The sequence below is a fragment of the Sander vitreus genome, chromosome 17 (genome assembly GCF_031162955.1).
Source record: "Sander vitreus isolate 19-12246 chromosome 17, sanVit1, whole genome shotgun sequence".
Lineage (NCBI taxonomy): Eukaryota > Metazoa > Chordata > Actinopteri > Perciformes > Percidae > Sander > Sander vitreus.
In genome coordinates this window covers 17,061,692-17,077,571 of record NC_135871.1, presented here as the reverse complement: position 1 = coordinate 17,077,571, position 15,880 = coordinate 17,061,692, and the positions used below count along the sequence as shown (strand labels likewise).

At 41.7% G+C, this 15,880-nt stretch overlaps 1 protein-coding gene across 2 annotated transcripts in view; it reads left to right on the top strand.

Annotated features, from left to right (window-relative positions):
* Positions 1-15,134, top strand: part of tp53bp2a (tumor protein p53 binding protein, 2a) — a 31,972-nt gene extending 16,838 nt beyond the window's left edge. The window contains exons 6-21 of one of the 2 annotated variants that reach the window (XM_078272731.1): positions 651-752; positions 1,927-2,101; positions 2,333-2,514; positions 2,654-2,818; positions 3,068-3,106; positions 4,688-4,735; positions 5,897-6,080; positions 8,205-8,327; positions 8,530-8,651; positions 8,776-9,187; positions 10,760-11,613; positions 12,337-12,474; positions 12,726-12,859; positions 13,155-13,321; positions 13,510-13,709; positions 13,814-15,134. In XM_078272731.1, the coding sequence (XP_078128857.1) occupies positions 651-752; positions 1,927-2,101; positions 2,333-2,514; positions 2,654-2,818; positions 3,068-3,106; positions 4,688-4,735; positions 5,897-6,080; positions 8,205-8,327; positions 8,530-8,651; positions 8,776-9,187; positions 10,760-11,613; positions 12,337-12,474; positions 12,726-12,859; positions 13,155-13,321; positions 13,510-13,709; positions 13,814-13,855 (3,087 nt within the window). In that variant the 3' untranslated portion in view covers positions 13,856-15,134. The remainder of the gene's footprint in view (positions 1-650; positions 753-1,926; positions 2,102-2,332; positions 2,515-2,653; positions 2,819-3,067; positions 3,107-4,687; positions 4,736-5,896; positions 6,081-8,204; positions 8,328-8,529; positions 8,652-8,775; positions 9,188-10,759; positions 11,614-12,336; positions 12,475-12,725; positions 12,860-13,154; positions 13,322-13,509; positions 13,710-13,813) is intronic. The other variant, XM_078272732.1, reaches the window with a different exon arrangement.
* The last annotated feature ends 746 nt before the right edge of the window (positions 15,135-15,880 follow it).

Sequence of the window (15,880 nt, the reverse complement as noted above, 5' to 3'; positions counted from 1 at the left end):
TTCCGGCAGTAATGTGACCCTAACCCTGAAATTGGGGAGAAATGACCAACATTGGCCGCCAAGATTACAGCTATCTGGCGTTAGCACGCAGCTACTGTAGTTAGCAGTGGACACTAATAGAATATAGCAGCACTTTCTACCGTCAAAAATCACAGACAAAGGCTTTTAAACCAATTACTACATAACTGGTAATGTTTCAGGAGTAATGTGACCTGGAATTTGGGAGAATTTAACAATATTGGCAGCCAAGATTACATCTTTTACTACCCTTAGCATGTAACTACATGTAGCAACATGTAGCTTAAAAAAAACATTTCAGTCGTTCCAGCCTGGAGCAGATGATCAATCATAAAATGCCGGCGTGTAGTTGCGTAACACTAAGCAGAAAGAAAAACTGTTGAAACCAGAGCGTTCAGAACAGATGGAAATCTGAACGTTTTAGCTCACGGGGATTTCTCTGAAATACGTTTACCTCATTATTTGAGCCACATTTAACATGGAAATCTGACATTATAACATTATAGATATGACAGAAAACACAGAAAAGCATAATAGTTCCACTTTAAATGACTGTCGATAGAACATGTATTACAACACTGGATTGAATGTGTTGTCTTTCGTCCTTTGTCCCTCTATTTATCCATGCCCAGGTGGCGACACCCCGGATGGACATGACGCTGGCCGAACTACAAGAGATGGCTGCCAGACAGCAGCAACAAATAGAAGCTCAACAACAGCTCCTTGCTTCCAAGGTGCATAAAGACAGAGTACAAGATGAAAGGGGAGATGGGGACTGGTAGAGAGATGGGTAGATACAGGGGATGAGGAGGTTTAAGTGGCGGAGATCAAAGTCAAAGCCATAGGAGGAGAGACAAAATAATGGAGAAAGATTAAAGAGGGGGTTATTGAGCGAATGTGGGGAGATGGTACACAAAACAAAGGTACTAAACAAGTCTAGTGCACTTACGGAAATAAAGATGCTAATAATGCATGTGGTAGTTGTGATAGACAGGTTAGATGACTTGTGGATGGCTGCAGGTGTAGTGTTTTATAATTTGAGAAGCCTGAGACAGCTGCCTGCCTTCGATTCTCACTGTGCAGGACTCATCTGATATTTAAAGATGTATTTTTCTTGCTTAGGACGTGTTTCTCAGCCTACTCAGGATGGTGGGAAAGACAGCAAACAGGCGTGATATAATTAAATACTTGGCTGACCATTTTTCCTCCTATGCATTTTTTTGTTTCTGCTAAGGCACATTAGAATGTTTCCATTCTGCTGATCCATACATATGTACTGTATTAAGATAGCTTTTTTTTTTATTTTTTTTTTATAAATGTATTTAGATGTTCCCTGCAGGCTGCAACCTGTGTCCTTGACCCACTTTAGCATTCTGATCCAAGCAACTGTTGCCTGAGGATGATATAGCATTCCAAGGAATGTAGCTTCAAGCAGTCATGTATATTTGCATACAAGTCAAGTAAACAACAGGCATTACCATCAGCACTTATCGCCTGGTACTTTTCCTGAAAAGAGACTGTTGTGCTCTCTTAGAACCTGTTTGGGAGAGCTCTGACGGGTGTATAATCCACTGCGTCATAGTTCAAGACTGATGATTGATTTTAAAAGTATCTTAATCTTTATTTAACCAGGTATGTTAATATAAAAAGCATTCCTAACCGCCTGCAGGGGCAGTTACAGTACAGGGAATCATATTCTTACATCAGCCCTTTTAATGCTAGCCCCTAACCTTTTACCAGAGTGGGTAGTTCAGTGCCTTGCCTGATGACACTTGGACAGCAGCTGTTGAGGAAAGCATAACTTGGGCATGGATTACTCATAAATGAAAGTTAACCGGAATACGTCTGTTTAATTATGTTTCTGACTTTTCCTCTATGCTCCCTGTCTCCTCTCTTTTGTCTCTTCAGGAGCAGCGGCTGCGCTACTTGAAGCAGCAGGAGCAGCGTCAGCAGCAGCAGGCCTCGGAGCAGGAGAAGCTGCAGCGCCTCCGCGAGAACATTGAGAACCAGGAAACTCGGCTCAAGAAGGTCCGGGCCCTCAAGGGCCAAGTGGAGCAGAAGCGCCTCAGTAATGGCAAACTGGGTAAAGATCATGGACTTAGTGAATTTATAAATGGAGGCCTGCTCGGAATATTGTATGACTGGAAGCGTAGGGTATTTGATTTTCTTAGGGTTAGGGTTTCTTTCTTTCACTTTCTGTCTTCATGATATTCTGTCTCTCACCTCCCCGGCTCCATCATCTTCACACACCTTCTCTCTACCTGTGGTTCCCTTTGCCCACCTCCCTCTTGTTTTCATGCCTCTCCCTCTCCAGTGGAGGAAATAGAGCAGATGAACAACCTGTTCCAGCAGAAGCAGAGAGAACTAGTGATGGCTGCGTCCAAGGTGGAGGAGCTTAGCCGACAGCTGGAGTTGCTCAAAAATGGCAAAATGGACAACTTCAATGACAACCAGAGCTCTGTGGCTGAACTAGACCGCCTCTACAAGGAGCTACAGGTGTGCAGAAATAAAATTGACAAGATAACATTCAACACAAGAACAAAATTGAGCTCCAAAGACAATATTTGTTTGTAATGAGCATAAATGTTGCACTAACTTCTCTTTGTCCTAATGTCTTGTCCTTCTTGGCGGTCAGCTGAGGAACAAGCTCAACCACGATCAAAACTCTAAGTTGCAGCAGCAGAGAGAGGGCCTGAACAAGCGCAACCTAGAGGTGGCTGCCATGGACAAACGGATCAGTGAGCTCCGAGATCGGCTGTGGAAGAAGAAGGCAGCCCTGCAGCAGAAGGAAAACTTGCCTGTAAGTATTATCACACCACAATAACATAAACACAATCACAAAACCTGATTCAGATCCCCCTCAGGTGTCAACTTTTATATTTTGTGTATTGTGTTCACGTAGCTTTAATTGTTAATGTGACTTTCTAACAAAATTTGTCAAGCCATTATTATTCATATCTGCAAATGAGTGATGGAAATGGTTTTGGTCAGAGCTCCCCCTAGTGGTCACATAATAAAGGCTGTTTGTGTCTCTCTTTATCTCCGGAAGCCTCAGATTCCCTGGCATTCAGAGCTCACCCATGCCAGTGTAAGGCTCCTTAACCTCACTATCTTCTGTGTGGGAAAACCTAGTGAACTTGAAGGAGTCCACTCCTATTCGTCTTTTTCCGTTCTTCGATCTCTCTTTCTGAGAAAGCTCGTGGGGTTATATCATTGTTTTGAGCATGTCACGGAGTTGCATCTGAGTTTACACTCCCACTTCCTTACTCGGATGTCTTTTCAGTCCCATTTGGCAGAAACAACTTCTGAATATGAGAGAGGAGTAATGAGTGCAGGCTGACCTCTCAGTAGGGCAGGAATGTCAGAGGAGATGTTATCTTTTCTGGCTGCACAGAAACAGGAAAGGGCAAATAATCAGTTGACTTAAGGCAAAAACATGGCCTTTTCAAAACACATTTTATAATAAAATACATGACTGGATTTAACCCATACTAGAAATTACCAATCTAAATAATCCAGTGTTTCTACTAGCTCTAATAAGTGTTAAAGGTTTGGCTCTGAGTTCGCTGCCTGGTGGTTCCCTGCTCCTCTGCACCTCTCTCTCCTTTCTAGGAGTTGTTTTGAACACAGGTTGCCATGGGAATGTAAATAAGAGTCAACAGAGACGAAGGAAAAAAAAACATGCTTACTGCTTGAGGTTGAATGCTTGTGTCGGGATAGCAAAGATGTAAGGGTGGCCAAAAAGAATACATAAACATTCTGCTTGAATGATGGATGATTTTATGTGTTTACCCTCTTAGTTAACATGAGCCATTTTACTCCTCTAAGCAGTCATTTCTTTAATTATGTTTCCCTGATCAGGTCATCTTCCTCTCAGACATAATTAAGGTGTTTTATTGGCCTTCATCATTAACTTTCTTTCTTTTTAACCAAATTAACATTCAACCAATTAACCTCAACACTTGTTTTTCATTATATAATACTGATTCATAACTTTGTCACTTCAAATCACAAAGCTGTTTGCATTCAGTGCCATCAGGTTCTTTTCTTTCTGTGTTGTACAGTAGATACAAAAGAAATAGCCTTCTTAGTTTGCAGCATGCCATGTTTACTCTACATTACTTTACAAGGTCTAAAGTGACCTATAAGTTAGAACATAAATAATAAAAAAAATAATTGATATTTAATTTATTCTTCTGAAGCTCTGCTGGGAAGCCTTTTAGATAAAGTAGCAACCTGCCCCCTTTCCAACTTTAAAGAAGCCCAACTTCTCTTTGATGTTCCCTTGACTAATATAATAAAATAGGAGCAGAACAGAGAAAGGTGTGTGCAGGCCTGAATAGGCCTTAGTGAAGAGGTGATTTACCCACACCCTGCCTGGAATCATAATGAGTAGGCCTTTTTCACACTAGCACAAAGACACACTCCATCCAAGCTGCTCTCTCCTCCAACCAAACAGCAAGCGTCTGGCTGACATCACCCAACAAGCACGTATAAGCATACTGACTGAAGAGAGGTAGTCTGAGAGCTGCCAGCCTAGAGTCATCCTGCACCGTCTTAGTGACATAGTTCAGGAAACACTTAGAACAGGCTCATATTAGATTGAAAAAAGGGAATTATTTGGTATTTTGAACTGCTGTTGCATGTTTGTGCTTTTGTTTTTTTCAAGAATGGCTATCCTGGTAAAGAGAGGGCTTCAAAAGACACTCATCTTCAGGTAACTAAACTAGTATTGGAGCGGAACATAAGTGTCCCTTTTCTTTCTGATTTGAGCTCTTCAGTATGACTTGACACATCTGATTCTATTAGTTCTTTTTTGCTTCAGACTCTTGATGGGCAAAGGGAGCCATATTTATCTTGTTTTAAAGGGACAGCTTGTCATAATGAAATCAGCTGTAGGTTTTTGTCCAGGGGTTGAGCTGTATTTTTGAAAGAGGTACTAAGTACTTAACCCAGGTTTGAAGTGAATGTTAATTATTCTGTTTATTGGCATTTCATTTCTTCTGTAAGATGTTGCATCTATGACAAAGTCAATATCTTCTAACTTCAAGATTTCTCTAATTAAGCCTTAAATTAAGATACAGGGTTTAAGAGGCTGTACTGCCAGTGTGGATTAAAATCACTGCAAGATGTTCCATTGCATGTTTTATAAAAAAAAAAAAGCACCATGCTGCTAACTAAATGAGAGGGTATGAATATTTAAAATCTCGGTGGATTACCAATTTATAGAGATCCATGGTCCTCAGAGAAACATGACCTAAAATTCCACTTGTCCCAGACGTCCCTTTATATGTAAACCTTTAAAAAATGTCACGAGTGTCTCACTGTAATGCCCATTCTGCTAGCACCATCCACAGGTTAGAAAAATGAAGAAGACTGACTTACAAATCTTCGAACACTTCCACACTGACCAGATTAAATCTTTTTGATTTGAGTAGCATTATAGCCCGTTCTGGCACCACCCTCAGGCCAAAGTTTACATTTTAGTCTCCCTAGTGTCAATAATGTAAGAATATGAAAGTTGTCTCCCTATTTTTCATCTAATCATATTATCTAAAAATAATTTGTTACATAATGAACATTACAGCCTCAGAGGGCTGCTATAGACTTTTAAGTGTTGTTGATTAGTGCCTCAATATTTACTTAATCTTTGATACTCATCTCAATGTTTTTTTGTATTAATAAAAAACATCAGATTAGGTTTTGTTTACCATTTTGTTATCTATTAGTTTATGAGTCTGAACAGTGTGTTCTCTCTCTCTCTCTCTCTCTCTCTCTCTCTGCTGTAATACAAGATCTTATAGATTACTCTCACTGACCTTTGCCACTCTAAACAGCCTCCTCTTATTTTTTTCTCTCCTACCCGTTCACTGTACAGGTGCCCTCTGATGGCCAAGCTGGACAGCAGTCAGGTCCGTCTCGCGTGGCGGCGGTTGGCCCATACATCCAGTCGTCCACCATGCCCAGGGGCCCAGTGAGGCACGACCTGCTTGTAAAACCAGCCTACCCGGACGGCACTGCCACCCTTCCAGCCCACGACCCACAAAGCAAGGCCGGCACAGGTGAGCAGCCAGAGACAACACACTGTCGGCAGCCTTTCACCTCTTAACCCAAGCCTTTTCCTTTCTGGCCATGACTCAGATCTCTGACTTGGAAGCAGGTCTTCGATTTGTCCCTCCTGTCTTTTTTTACATATAATTTCTTCAGCTAAATTTGGCGATTGCCGAGTCTGCACCAGCTCACTCAGCAGCAGAGTTAAAAAAGGAAGCTTACATTTTCAGATCACAAATATGTAAGGAAACCAATAGTAAAGAGTCCTCAACTGCTATGTGTGTTCTTTGTGAATGTCATCATGGAGTTGGGTATGCTTTTTTGTAATTGAAATGTGACAAGACTGTCCTGCCTCCAGCAGGAGCAGAGGAGTCTGGGACACATGCTGATTGTGATGTCACACTGAGCTCAGAAGGTATCTAGTTACCTCCTGGATGGTGTGTTTTGAGCCTGAACATTAAAGTCTTTCTTCCGTCTCCTTGCATTTTCTGAAGAACTTTTAATATGTTTTGCTGTGAGTGAACCAGTTTTTATTATTATATGACTCTTTGTGCCACTCTTCTTTTTTTCTTTTAAAATCAAGTTTGAGAGACGGTATAGAGTAAGCTGTTGTTAGACCAGCACCCTCTCCCCACAGACTCCAGTATCATGTGTGCTGTGTAATGGAAGGGAACGAAGTCTGGCCAAACCAATGAAGCACAAGAGCAACATATCCCATTTAAAAAATGTTCTTTGTGCCATTTTCTTTCTCAGTATTTTTTTCTCAGGCGCTCCATCTCTAGACTTGCTCTCTTAGCCCTAAGTCAGTCCCCCAGTGGATAGTGGGCCAGCAGTGCACTTTATGTTATTAAAAATGAATGATCCAACACTAAAATTAGTCATTACAAAACAACAGCAAAAGGAACCCTCCCCTCCCTCATTCCCTCTCTCACCTCCTCATCAGCCTGTGTTTTCCTATTTAAAGCAATTCCACATACAGGAAGTAAAAGTAACAGGTTTTTCCATGTCTGTCATGATTTTGCACGCAATTATTTCTGCATGCTGAGTTGATTTTCAGTATGGGAAGAAGAGAGATGGGGATGGGCGGGTGCGCAGAGGAAACTGCTCTTAGTATACACCCATTCCCAGTTCTTCTTGATTAGGGACGTTGTGCATAGTATCAGGCAGGGTCCTGGGGGTTGTGCTGGTCTTTGCGTGGCCCCTCAGGGGTGCCCCTGCCTGGGCCCACAGCGTGTCTAGAGCAAAGGGAGATCTGGAGCTCTAAGGCTACTTTTGTTTTTCTTGTCTTTTGAATACATCTTCCTCAGAAGCCATGTTCTTGCTTAAGCCTCTGAAAGAGCTGCGGGCTAAGAGAAAAGGTACACACTTCTGTGTGTTTGTGTGCTTCTCAATGGCTTCGTTTGTGCTTATTTTTCATGAGAATGATTCTCACTGAAAAAGAATATATATATATATATATAATTCCTAGCTGGATCTTTGGTCCTGTTTGTTTGTTTTCCTGCTGTTTGTTAAAGCGTGTTTGTTGAGCTTTCTCCTCAGTTCTTTTTCTGCCGCTTTAAATGGGTCATTTGGAACAAACGCATAACCTTCAGTTGAACTGACATTCTGTGTGGATTCTGACCAACCCAATTAGTTCTTGTTCGCAAAATCTGTGGCGTTTGTTGGCGTATTTGTACAACACCTCTTGAGAGGGAGCATTTAACTATAGGCTGCAGGCACTGCGATGGAAATCATCATATATTTACCATCTTTGAAATGATGCTAATCTTGCTAGTTGCAAGAGCCCCATGCTTTTGTGGCTCATCTAACTGTGGATGTCTGCAGACATGCATGGCCACTGGCTGGGTCTTGGTCAGTCAACCAAAACAACAAATGATGAGTAACGAGGGAGGCAAAAATGCTACAGAATCCACGGTTCTTTTTCAAAAATCTATGATGTGTGACTCGGCATAACACACAGCTATGGGAACTTTGTGTTTATCTGGATAAATAATGGCTGAAGCTAGTTTCCGATGTGTACTGGTGCTTTGTTTTATCTTCTATGTGTAAAATGTAAAATCACATCCTAACATTTAAACACTCTCTGCCTCTCGTTTGTGCCTTCTTCTCTCCCTCCTCTCCTGCTGATCCCCCAGGCCTTCAGCCATCCAAGCTGGCAGACTGGGACTCTTCAGGTCCAGAATCCAACACCAACGGTCATGGTTCAGCTTCAACACTGCCACGAATGACCTCTCACTCCAACTCTAACACAGAACAAGGTAAGGGACACGCACAAACACCACGTGCACATACAGCCTCTCCATATAAACTGCACTGCAATCCCTTCCTGTAACTGTGAAAACAGTAATGTGGCAGAACAAAAACTTCCAAAGGGGGTTTTATTCTGTCTTTCTATAGAATCACACTGTGTTTGAACATGAAACAAAACTGATTACTGTTTTGACATGGGGTTGTGTAAAGATGAGACAGAACTGAAGAGGGACAGGAAGGTGCGTCCATTTTCCATGTTCGAGCCAACGGAGGCTCCCACTACCTCCCTCCGTAAAAACCAGAGCAGTGATGACCTGGTCAGGGATGCTCAGGTGAGAGGGAACGGAAACACACTCCTTACATCGTCAAAGGAAAAATCACTAGTCAGATTTGGTTATCAGCAGGAATACACCCTGGCATCTAATGCTATCTCTCTTTCTTCTCTCATCTCTCCAGTCTGCTCCCAAAGCTCCAGTCAAGGTGCCTCCTCCTGTTCCCACCAAACCAAAAGGCCCTGGTGCCGTGCCCTACGGCAAACCAGGTCTCAACACGGGCACCTTCCCCAAAGCCAAGCCCCACAGCCAGCAGCCCCCAGCTGCTCAGGGCCGCAACCCTCTCCCACCCTCACAAAGCCAGACACTCCCCCTACCCTCCAAGCAGGACACTCCACCTGCAGCCACGGTACGGCCCTTCACCCCAGAGCTGCCCTCCTCCAAAGATGCCAGCCTGAGTAAGCCCCAGACCTTAGCGGCCAGCTCCATTTACTCCATGTACACACAGCAGCCTGGCTCAGGGAAGCCTTTCAACCAGCCTGGGGTGCAAGGCGCTCTCAACAGGTCTCAGACCCGCACCAATGGATTTGTCAGTGGTAAGAATATCCAGTAGTAACTTTTTTGAATTTAGTCCATGAACAGTGTTGTTGAGGTGACACAGATGAATAGGGTCATTGTCCTTTGGGTTTCTAGATAGTTGCCTCAATAGGAGTAGGTCATGAACGCATTATTTGTCTATAGGTTTTGTCTATACGCTTACTACTTCCATGATCTAAGAGGGTCCTGTCTTAGAACAAGCTTCGGTTACACAGTGCATTTAGATAGATTACATGTAGAAATAGAAGGTCACACTTTGAGTTAAACATAAATCCACTGTAACACACAAAATCAAAGAGTATATGTGCACATGTCAAGCTACAGGTTTACATATCAGTCTCTGAAGTAAGTATCATTTTGAGTGAAATCAACATTAAATCTGAAGACTAATGCTGGAGTACAAAAACAAGTTATGACTACCAAATCTAAACACAAGATCTACATGTAAACAAGGGTTTTAATAGTATCTTGTGTCACTGGAGATATATTCACTGTAAGGTCAATCTGCCCTGCTTCTCTTCAGCATCCTCAACAAGAAATATTCACACACCACTGACCAGAAGAGCAGCTAGGGAAGCTAAGCCATCTGTTACATCTTCCCTTTACAAACACAATCACAGGCAACCGTACCTGCTGCTTCTAACTGGAATTGTGGAAAGGAAATGGAACACATGTTTGTCTGTTCTGAGGATTTTCATGTAATCCAGGCTAGCTCTGTAAAATATCTGTAGAATACAATACTATTATTATATAGACATTTAAGGGAAACAGGAAAAAACAGATAAATAAATGAGAGATCCCCTCCTGACAGATAGAGATGGAAAAGACAAAGTACCGAGTCTGAGTGTAATAGAGAGTGAGTATAATAATATACTATATAATAATAGGTCCAATTAAGTAATTGTTATACCGTATTTTAGACTGACCTTGTAATTGATTTATAAAAACAAAAACATTGTACTGATTTCAGCATGGCCAGTTAGTTATGAATTATGAAGGTGTGCAGCATTTAATGTCTCATAGCTTAAGTTCAAAGATAAATTACCAGAACAGTATTTCAAGTGCATCCATAATTGCTAACATTTTTGACCAATGTTCCCTTCAAGCCATAATTTATATTTAATGCAAAAATGTCATTGAGCCGCAGGTTTAAAAAATGAAACGAGCATATATCTTTACAGCCATTAAAAAAACTCAAGCAGTATCTTGGTGGAAAAAAATCTTGTTTTTGTCTTATCTGTCTTAACAGTATTTATCACTGCATCTTTTGCTTAGCGCGTTTCTGACCTGACACAAGTCACAGTCTGGTTAAGTCAGGTGGTAGGGTTTGAATACAGTATCTTAATTGGATACTGAACGATTAATTAGCATGGTGCTATTCCTTTTGTTATCATGAGTTTAAGGTTCCATCTTGTAATTATCACACTATGATACTTTGCTTTGGGAAAGAAAGTAGTTCATACTGTAAGTGATAGAGAACAAAGGGACAGTCATTAGGTAATTAGTGTGGTATTGGTAGTATCTCTGTAGACATGGCAGTCGTAACACTTGTTTCCTATCTATGTTTGTAGTGTACGGTAAACCAGTGATCCCCAGTGGAGGCTCCCTACATCCAGAGAACCCTTACATGGACCGACGCTCCCCTGCCCTAGAATCTGAGGTTGACCACAGTGGAGCCAACAACATGGGTCCCAGCCCAACGGAGGGCCCTCAACCAGAAACGGAGCGCACCCCCCGGCCCCTCAGTCCCACAAAGCTGCTTCCTTTCATTTCCAACCCATACAGGCATCAGAGTGATGGTGACCTGGAAGCCCTAAGAAAGAAACTCTACAATGCCCCAAGGCCCCTGAAGAAACGCAGCTCCATCACTGAACCAGAGGGTCCTGCAGGGCCCAACATTCAGAAACTCCTCTACCAGAAGACCACACTGGCAGCTATGGAGACTGTGACTACACCAACCACTCCCACCTATGCTGGTGAAGCAGAGAAGGCAACGGAGGGATCTGTGGGGCCACATGTTCCAAGCCCTCCGAGTGGTGCAGAGAACCACCCATCAGAAACGGGACAGACTCCGGAGGGAGGTCAGCTCTCGTCTCACATCCCAGGTGCTAATGTTCCTGTTCCAGCGCCTGCTGAACAGAACAAACCATCTTCAGCCATCCCAGAGAGTGAGGACATTATCCCACCTCCTCCCCCATCCCACCCAGCTCCCAGGCCAGATGACGCTCTTTTCCCACCACCACCAGTTGCTGGCTTGGAGGACTCAATGGCCAGCCTGCCCCCTCCACCTCCAGAAGGCTTCCTGGAAGAGTTCCCCCCCTACCCACCACCCCCATACCCCAGTGGCGCAGAGCAGGACAGCTTGGGAGAAGACACTTTTACCATGAAGGCACCTGAGGTCACTGGCCAGGTCACTCTGCCACCGGTATGAATCACAATGTTAAGCTGCTGAATCACTATTATTGTGTAGCTCTCAGTTGTCTTGTTTGTCACTACAGTCCTAAGTCTACAGTATAGATTAACCTTTGTGTGCTTCTGTGCTGAATGTGTTTTTAAATACCCTCACACTCATTTGTTTGTTAGTACCATAGGGGCAGATCATGAGTTACAGTTAGTGCAAATTCTACAATTTTAATGACCTGCTGTTAACAGAAGTGACCTGGTCTGATGTTATATAATTTGATAATCAAGTACTGCTATTGTTTCTGGAGAAAATGGGCCTTTTATTTTGCTTACACTAAGCGGATACCCACCCCACCTTTCCCCATTCTGTATTGCAAATAAAGACCAGTTTACATGTTCTTGTTGTTAAGCTCTTAGTAAAACTCCTTAAGTGGATTTTATGGTGAGGTGGCAGGTCTCCCCCCACTTCCCTCTTTTTGTCACCTCAATTTAAGACCTATTTGGTTGCATAATCATGGTTTTAGAAAAAATCCATTTGTTTCTGGATGAACTGGATTAGCAATGCAGTTAGAGCTGGAAAACAAGTCCCTCCTCTGCTCTCAGTCCAGATTGAATTGAATTGAGAGTGGACGCTTCCATCTCAGCAGGACAGACTTCAGGATGAGACTTTGCAGTCTCATGTTATATTTGTCTTCTCTGTGTTGTAATGACTGATCATTTGTGTGATACACCGTTATGTCTTTAGGGAAAGAGGACCAACTTACGCAAGCTTGGCTCTGTACGCATCGATCACGACATGAGAGTGAAGTTCAACCCGCTGGCTCTGCTGCTGGACTCTTCTCTGGAGGGAGAGTTTGATCTGGTCCAGAGAATCATCTATGAAGTAAGACATTCTCTCCACAAGAAACTTTTGCTATGTATTAATACATGTTATAATATTTAAAACCAACCACATAATGAAAGATTTTTATTTGGCTTCTTTTTCTGCTGTGTTAGTCAGCTACCATTGTATCACAGAAGTTTATATTAGAAATATCCAAAAGTAGTAATATATTTATTTTATGTAATATTTTTGTTATTTGCTTGTGCTAAAATGAAATTAAATGTCTCCCTCTTGTAATTTTTCAATCACAGGTGGAGGATCCCAGTCAGCCCAACGATGAAGGCATCACTGCTCTGCACAATGCCGTCTGTGCCGGACATACGGAGATTGTCAAGTTTCTGGTTCAGTTTGGTGTCAATGTCAATGCTGCCGACAGTGACGGCTGGTAAGTTCAAGTTCACTGGTGACATGGTTGGTCAGCCTCAGACAAGTCCCAGCTGTTATAAGTTATATTATTATTATATGTTTTGTTTTTTTCAACTCTGAACATCATCCTGCAGTATGAGCTGCTCAGCAACATAAACTTAAATGCAGTGTACTCGCTCCAACTGTCATCACCAAAATCCAAGTCATTAAATGAAGTATTTTGAAAGTCTTACTCTATAGTGGTTAGTGTTCCTCATCTCCCGCCCCTCTGTTCTTACCTCCTCTTCCTTTTCCTTACTCACCCACCCTCACAGGACACCTCTTCACTGTGCTGCATCCTGCAACAATGTGCAAGTGTGCAAGTTCCTGGTGGAGTCTGGTGCGGCGGTGTTTGCTATGACTTACAGTGACATGCAAACGGCAGCTGATAAATGTGAAGAGATGGAGGAGGGCTATACCCAGTGCTCTCAGTTCCTCTATGGTCAGTGAAAGCTTTATTATTTTTGTCTTTGTTTTTTGTTATATGTTGTGCATGCTTTGTTCCTTTTTACCTTTTTTCATTTTATTGTGTCCTGTGTCCATGTTTATGTCAGAAGCTCACTACCCTCAAAATCTTTTTGTGCTTATTATTGTTCTATTATTTTAAATATCATATTGTCTACCCTCAAGGTGTGCAAGAGAAGATGGGCATCATGAACAGGGGTGTGGTCTACGGTCTGTGGGACTACAATGGCGAAAACCCTGATGAACTGTTGTTCCGCGAGGGAGACTGCATGTCCATCATCCGCAGAGAAGACGAGGACGAGATTGAATGGTGGTGGGCACGCATGGGCGACAATGAGGGGTACATTCCCCGAAACCTCCTAGGGGTGAGTCAGTGAAACTGTAATGATGATAAGTGTGTATATTTTATGTAGAAGTATTTTATGTACAAATGTGCATTGTTGACCTGTCTTCTTGTTGTCTCTAACAGCTCTACCCCCGAATAAAGCCAAGACAGAGAACCCTGGCTTAAAACACAAAGATCCCTGCACATTCCAGTTTGCCAGAACTCTCTATATATATATACACACACACACACACACACACACACACACACACACATACACACATACACACATACATACATACACACACTTACATGCACACACACACTTACTCATGCACACCCACAGGCTTAAACAGACTGGGGAAGAGAAGGACACTGCTGAAATGAAGAGACAAGTACAGACCAAAAGATATGAAGGATCAACTATGAACTCTTTCTGGCACTTTCTTTCTGCATCTACAACAGAGGGATTCTCCCTCACTTATTTTTCCAGGCCACACTGTGTACTGGGTACTTAAGACACTATTGGCATCGTTTTCCTTTACTCCATTGTTTTTGTTGTTTTTGTACTTAGTGTCTGAAACTATTTCTGAACTGACAAACTCAAATGTTGGGATGTAAATGGAACAAGCAGTATTTTTATTGCTCCCTGTAATTTTTACACTTTTAAATAGTCTTTTAAAATGGGTTTTCTGGGCTACACACTTGTGGCTCAACATTGGATGAGGTGAACAAGTGGATGATGATGATGATGATGCTTTTGAAATGCTCTGTTACCATGACAATCTTTGGCGGGCTTGTTTCTCGTCATCTGTGTTGAGTGACTGTTCTGTCTTTATAACTGCACTAGAAGTAAAGTTTCAGTTGTGACCACCACTGTTCTGGCTAAACAAACAGAAAATGAGATGACAAAAACGGTGATGAAGCTTTTGATTGATCTATTGCTGTTCATTCTGTGGCTTATGATACCCAGAAAGCCAGTCTGCTTTCCTGAATTGGCACATGGTTGAGATGCCATAGATACTGTGTATACATGTGTTTTTGTCATAAAAATAATGAAAAGTTACTGTAGGGATGATATTGTTATGAATATGGACTTTCAAACTCTTAGGAGGCCCTTTGACCAGGAAGATGTCATGAAGTATGAATTTAATATTTTCTTACAGCCATTTCATGACCATACAGTTATGTAAGAAGGCAAGCGAAATACCAGAAACCTTGACGTTTTGTAATAATCGCTAAGCAATGAGGACACTATATCGTAAAGACAATTTCTCAAGTCAAATCAAATAATAAAAAAGATGGAACTATACAATATCAGTTTCCAGAACTCAGCTCATCACATATCTCTGTCAATGCAGATGTATTTATTTTTGTTACTTTTTTCTTTAGCCCTTTTGTCAGAACTATAACCTCCAATGTACTCTAGTATTTCAAACATTTACAATAAAATACTTTATACTAAGTTTGTATAGTCTTCTTGTTTGACCACAAATACAGACGTTTCTCCAATTTTATGGACATTGTGATAAAAGTTAATAGAAACGTGGTTCTCCATGCCTATTGTTTTTATACACCATATTTGCTGCCCTCTGCTGGACAGAAGGTGACACTTTCACCTCCCAGAACGTGAGTCCAAGTATGGACAAGAAACAGAGGTGTGGGAGCAGGTTATAAAATATGTGGATGTTGTTATGTAAATGATACAGTACATACAACTTGATTCAGGCTTACATGAAAACAAAACCATTTTTTTGAGTACCAATGTGATGTAGAGTGTTCTACACATAGACTGTAAATAAAGATATTCAGTCTATGTGTAGACTGCTCTGAGCTTCCTGTTCATGCTATAACTAAATTACTTGTATCATATATTGATAAAGTATATTTTGGGCAATCCATGTAACATCCTTGCAACACCTGTTGTGTTAGTTTACAGTTAAGTATATTAATTTGTAAAATAAGCTAATTTTCTCTCCCAGTCCCTTTACAACAGGAAAATAACAAGCAGAAGAAAAAGATGTGGGAATAGCACACACCCAATTGAGCTTGACAAAGAGGGGGATTTAAAGAACCCATATTTAAGTTAAAGCTTAGGCTAAATTAACTTAATGATCCTGTAAATCGGTAGTGTTTGCAGTGTTGAATGGATGCACAAAGTTGTATACCAGCTATCTAATGTAAAGAAAAGGAAAACAGCTACTGACATTG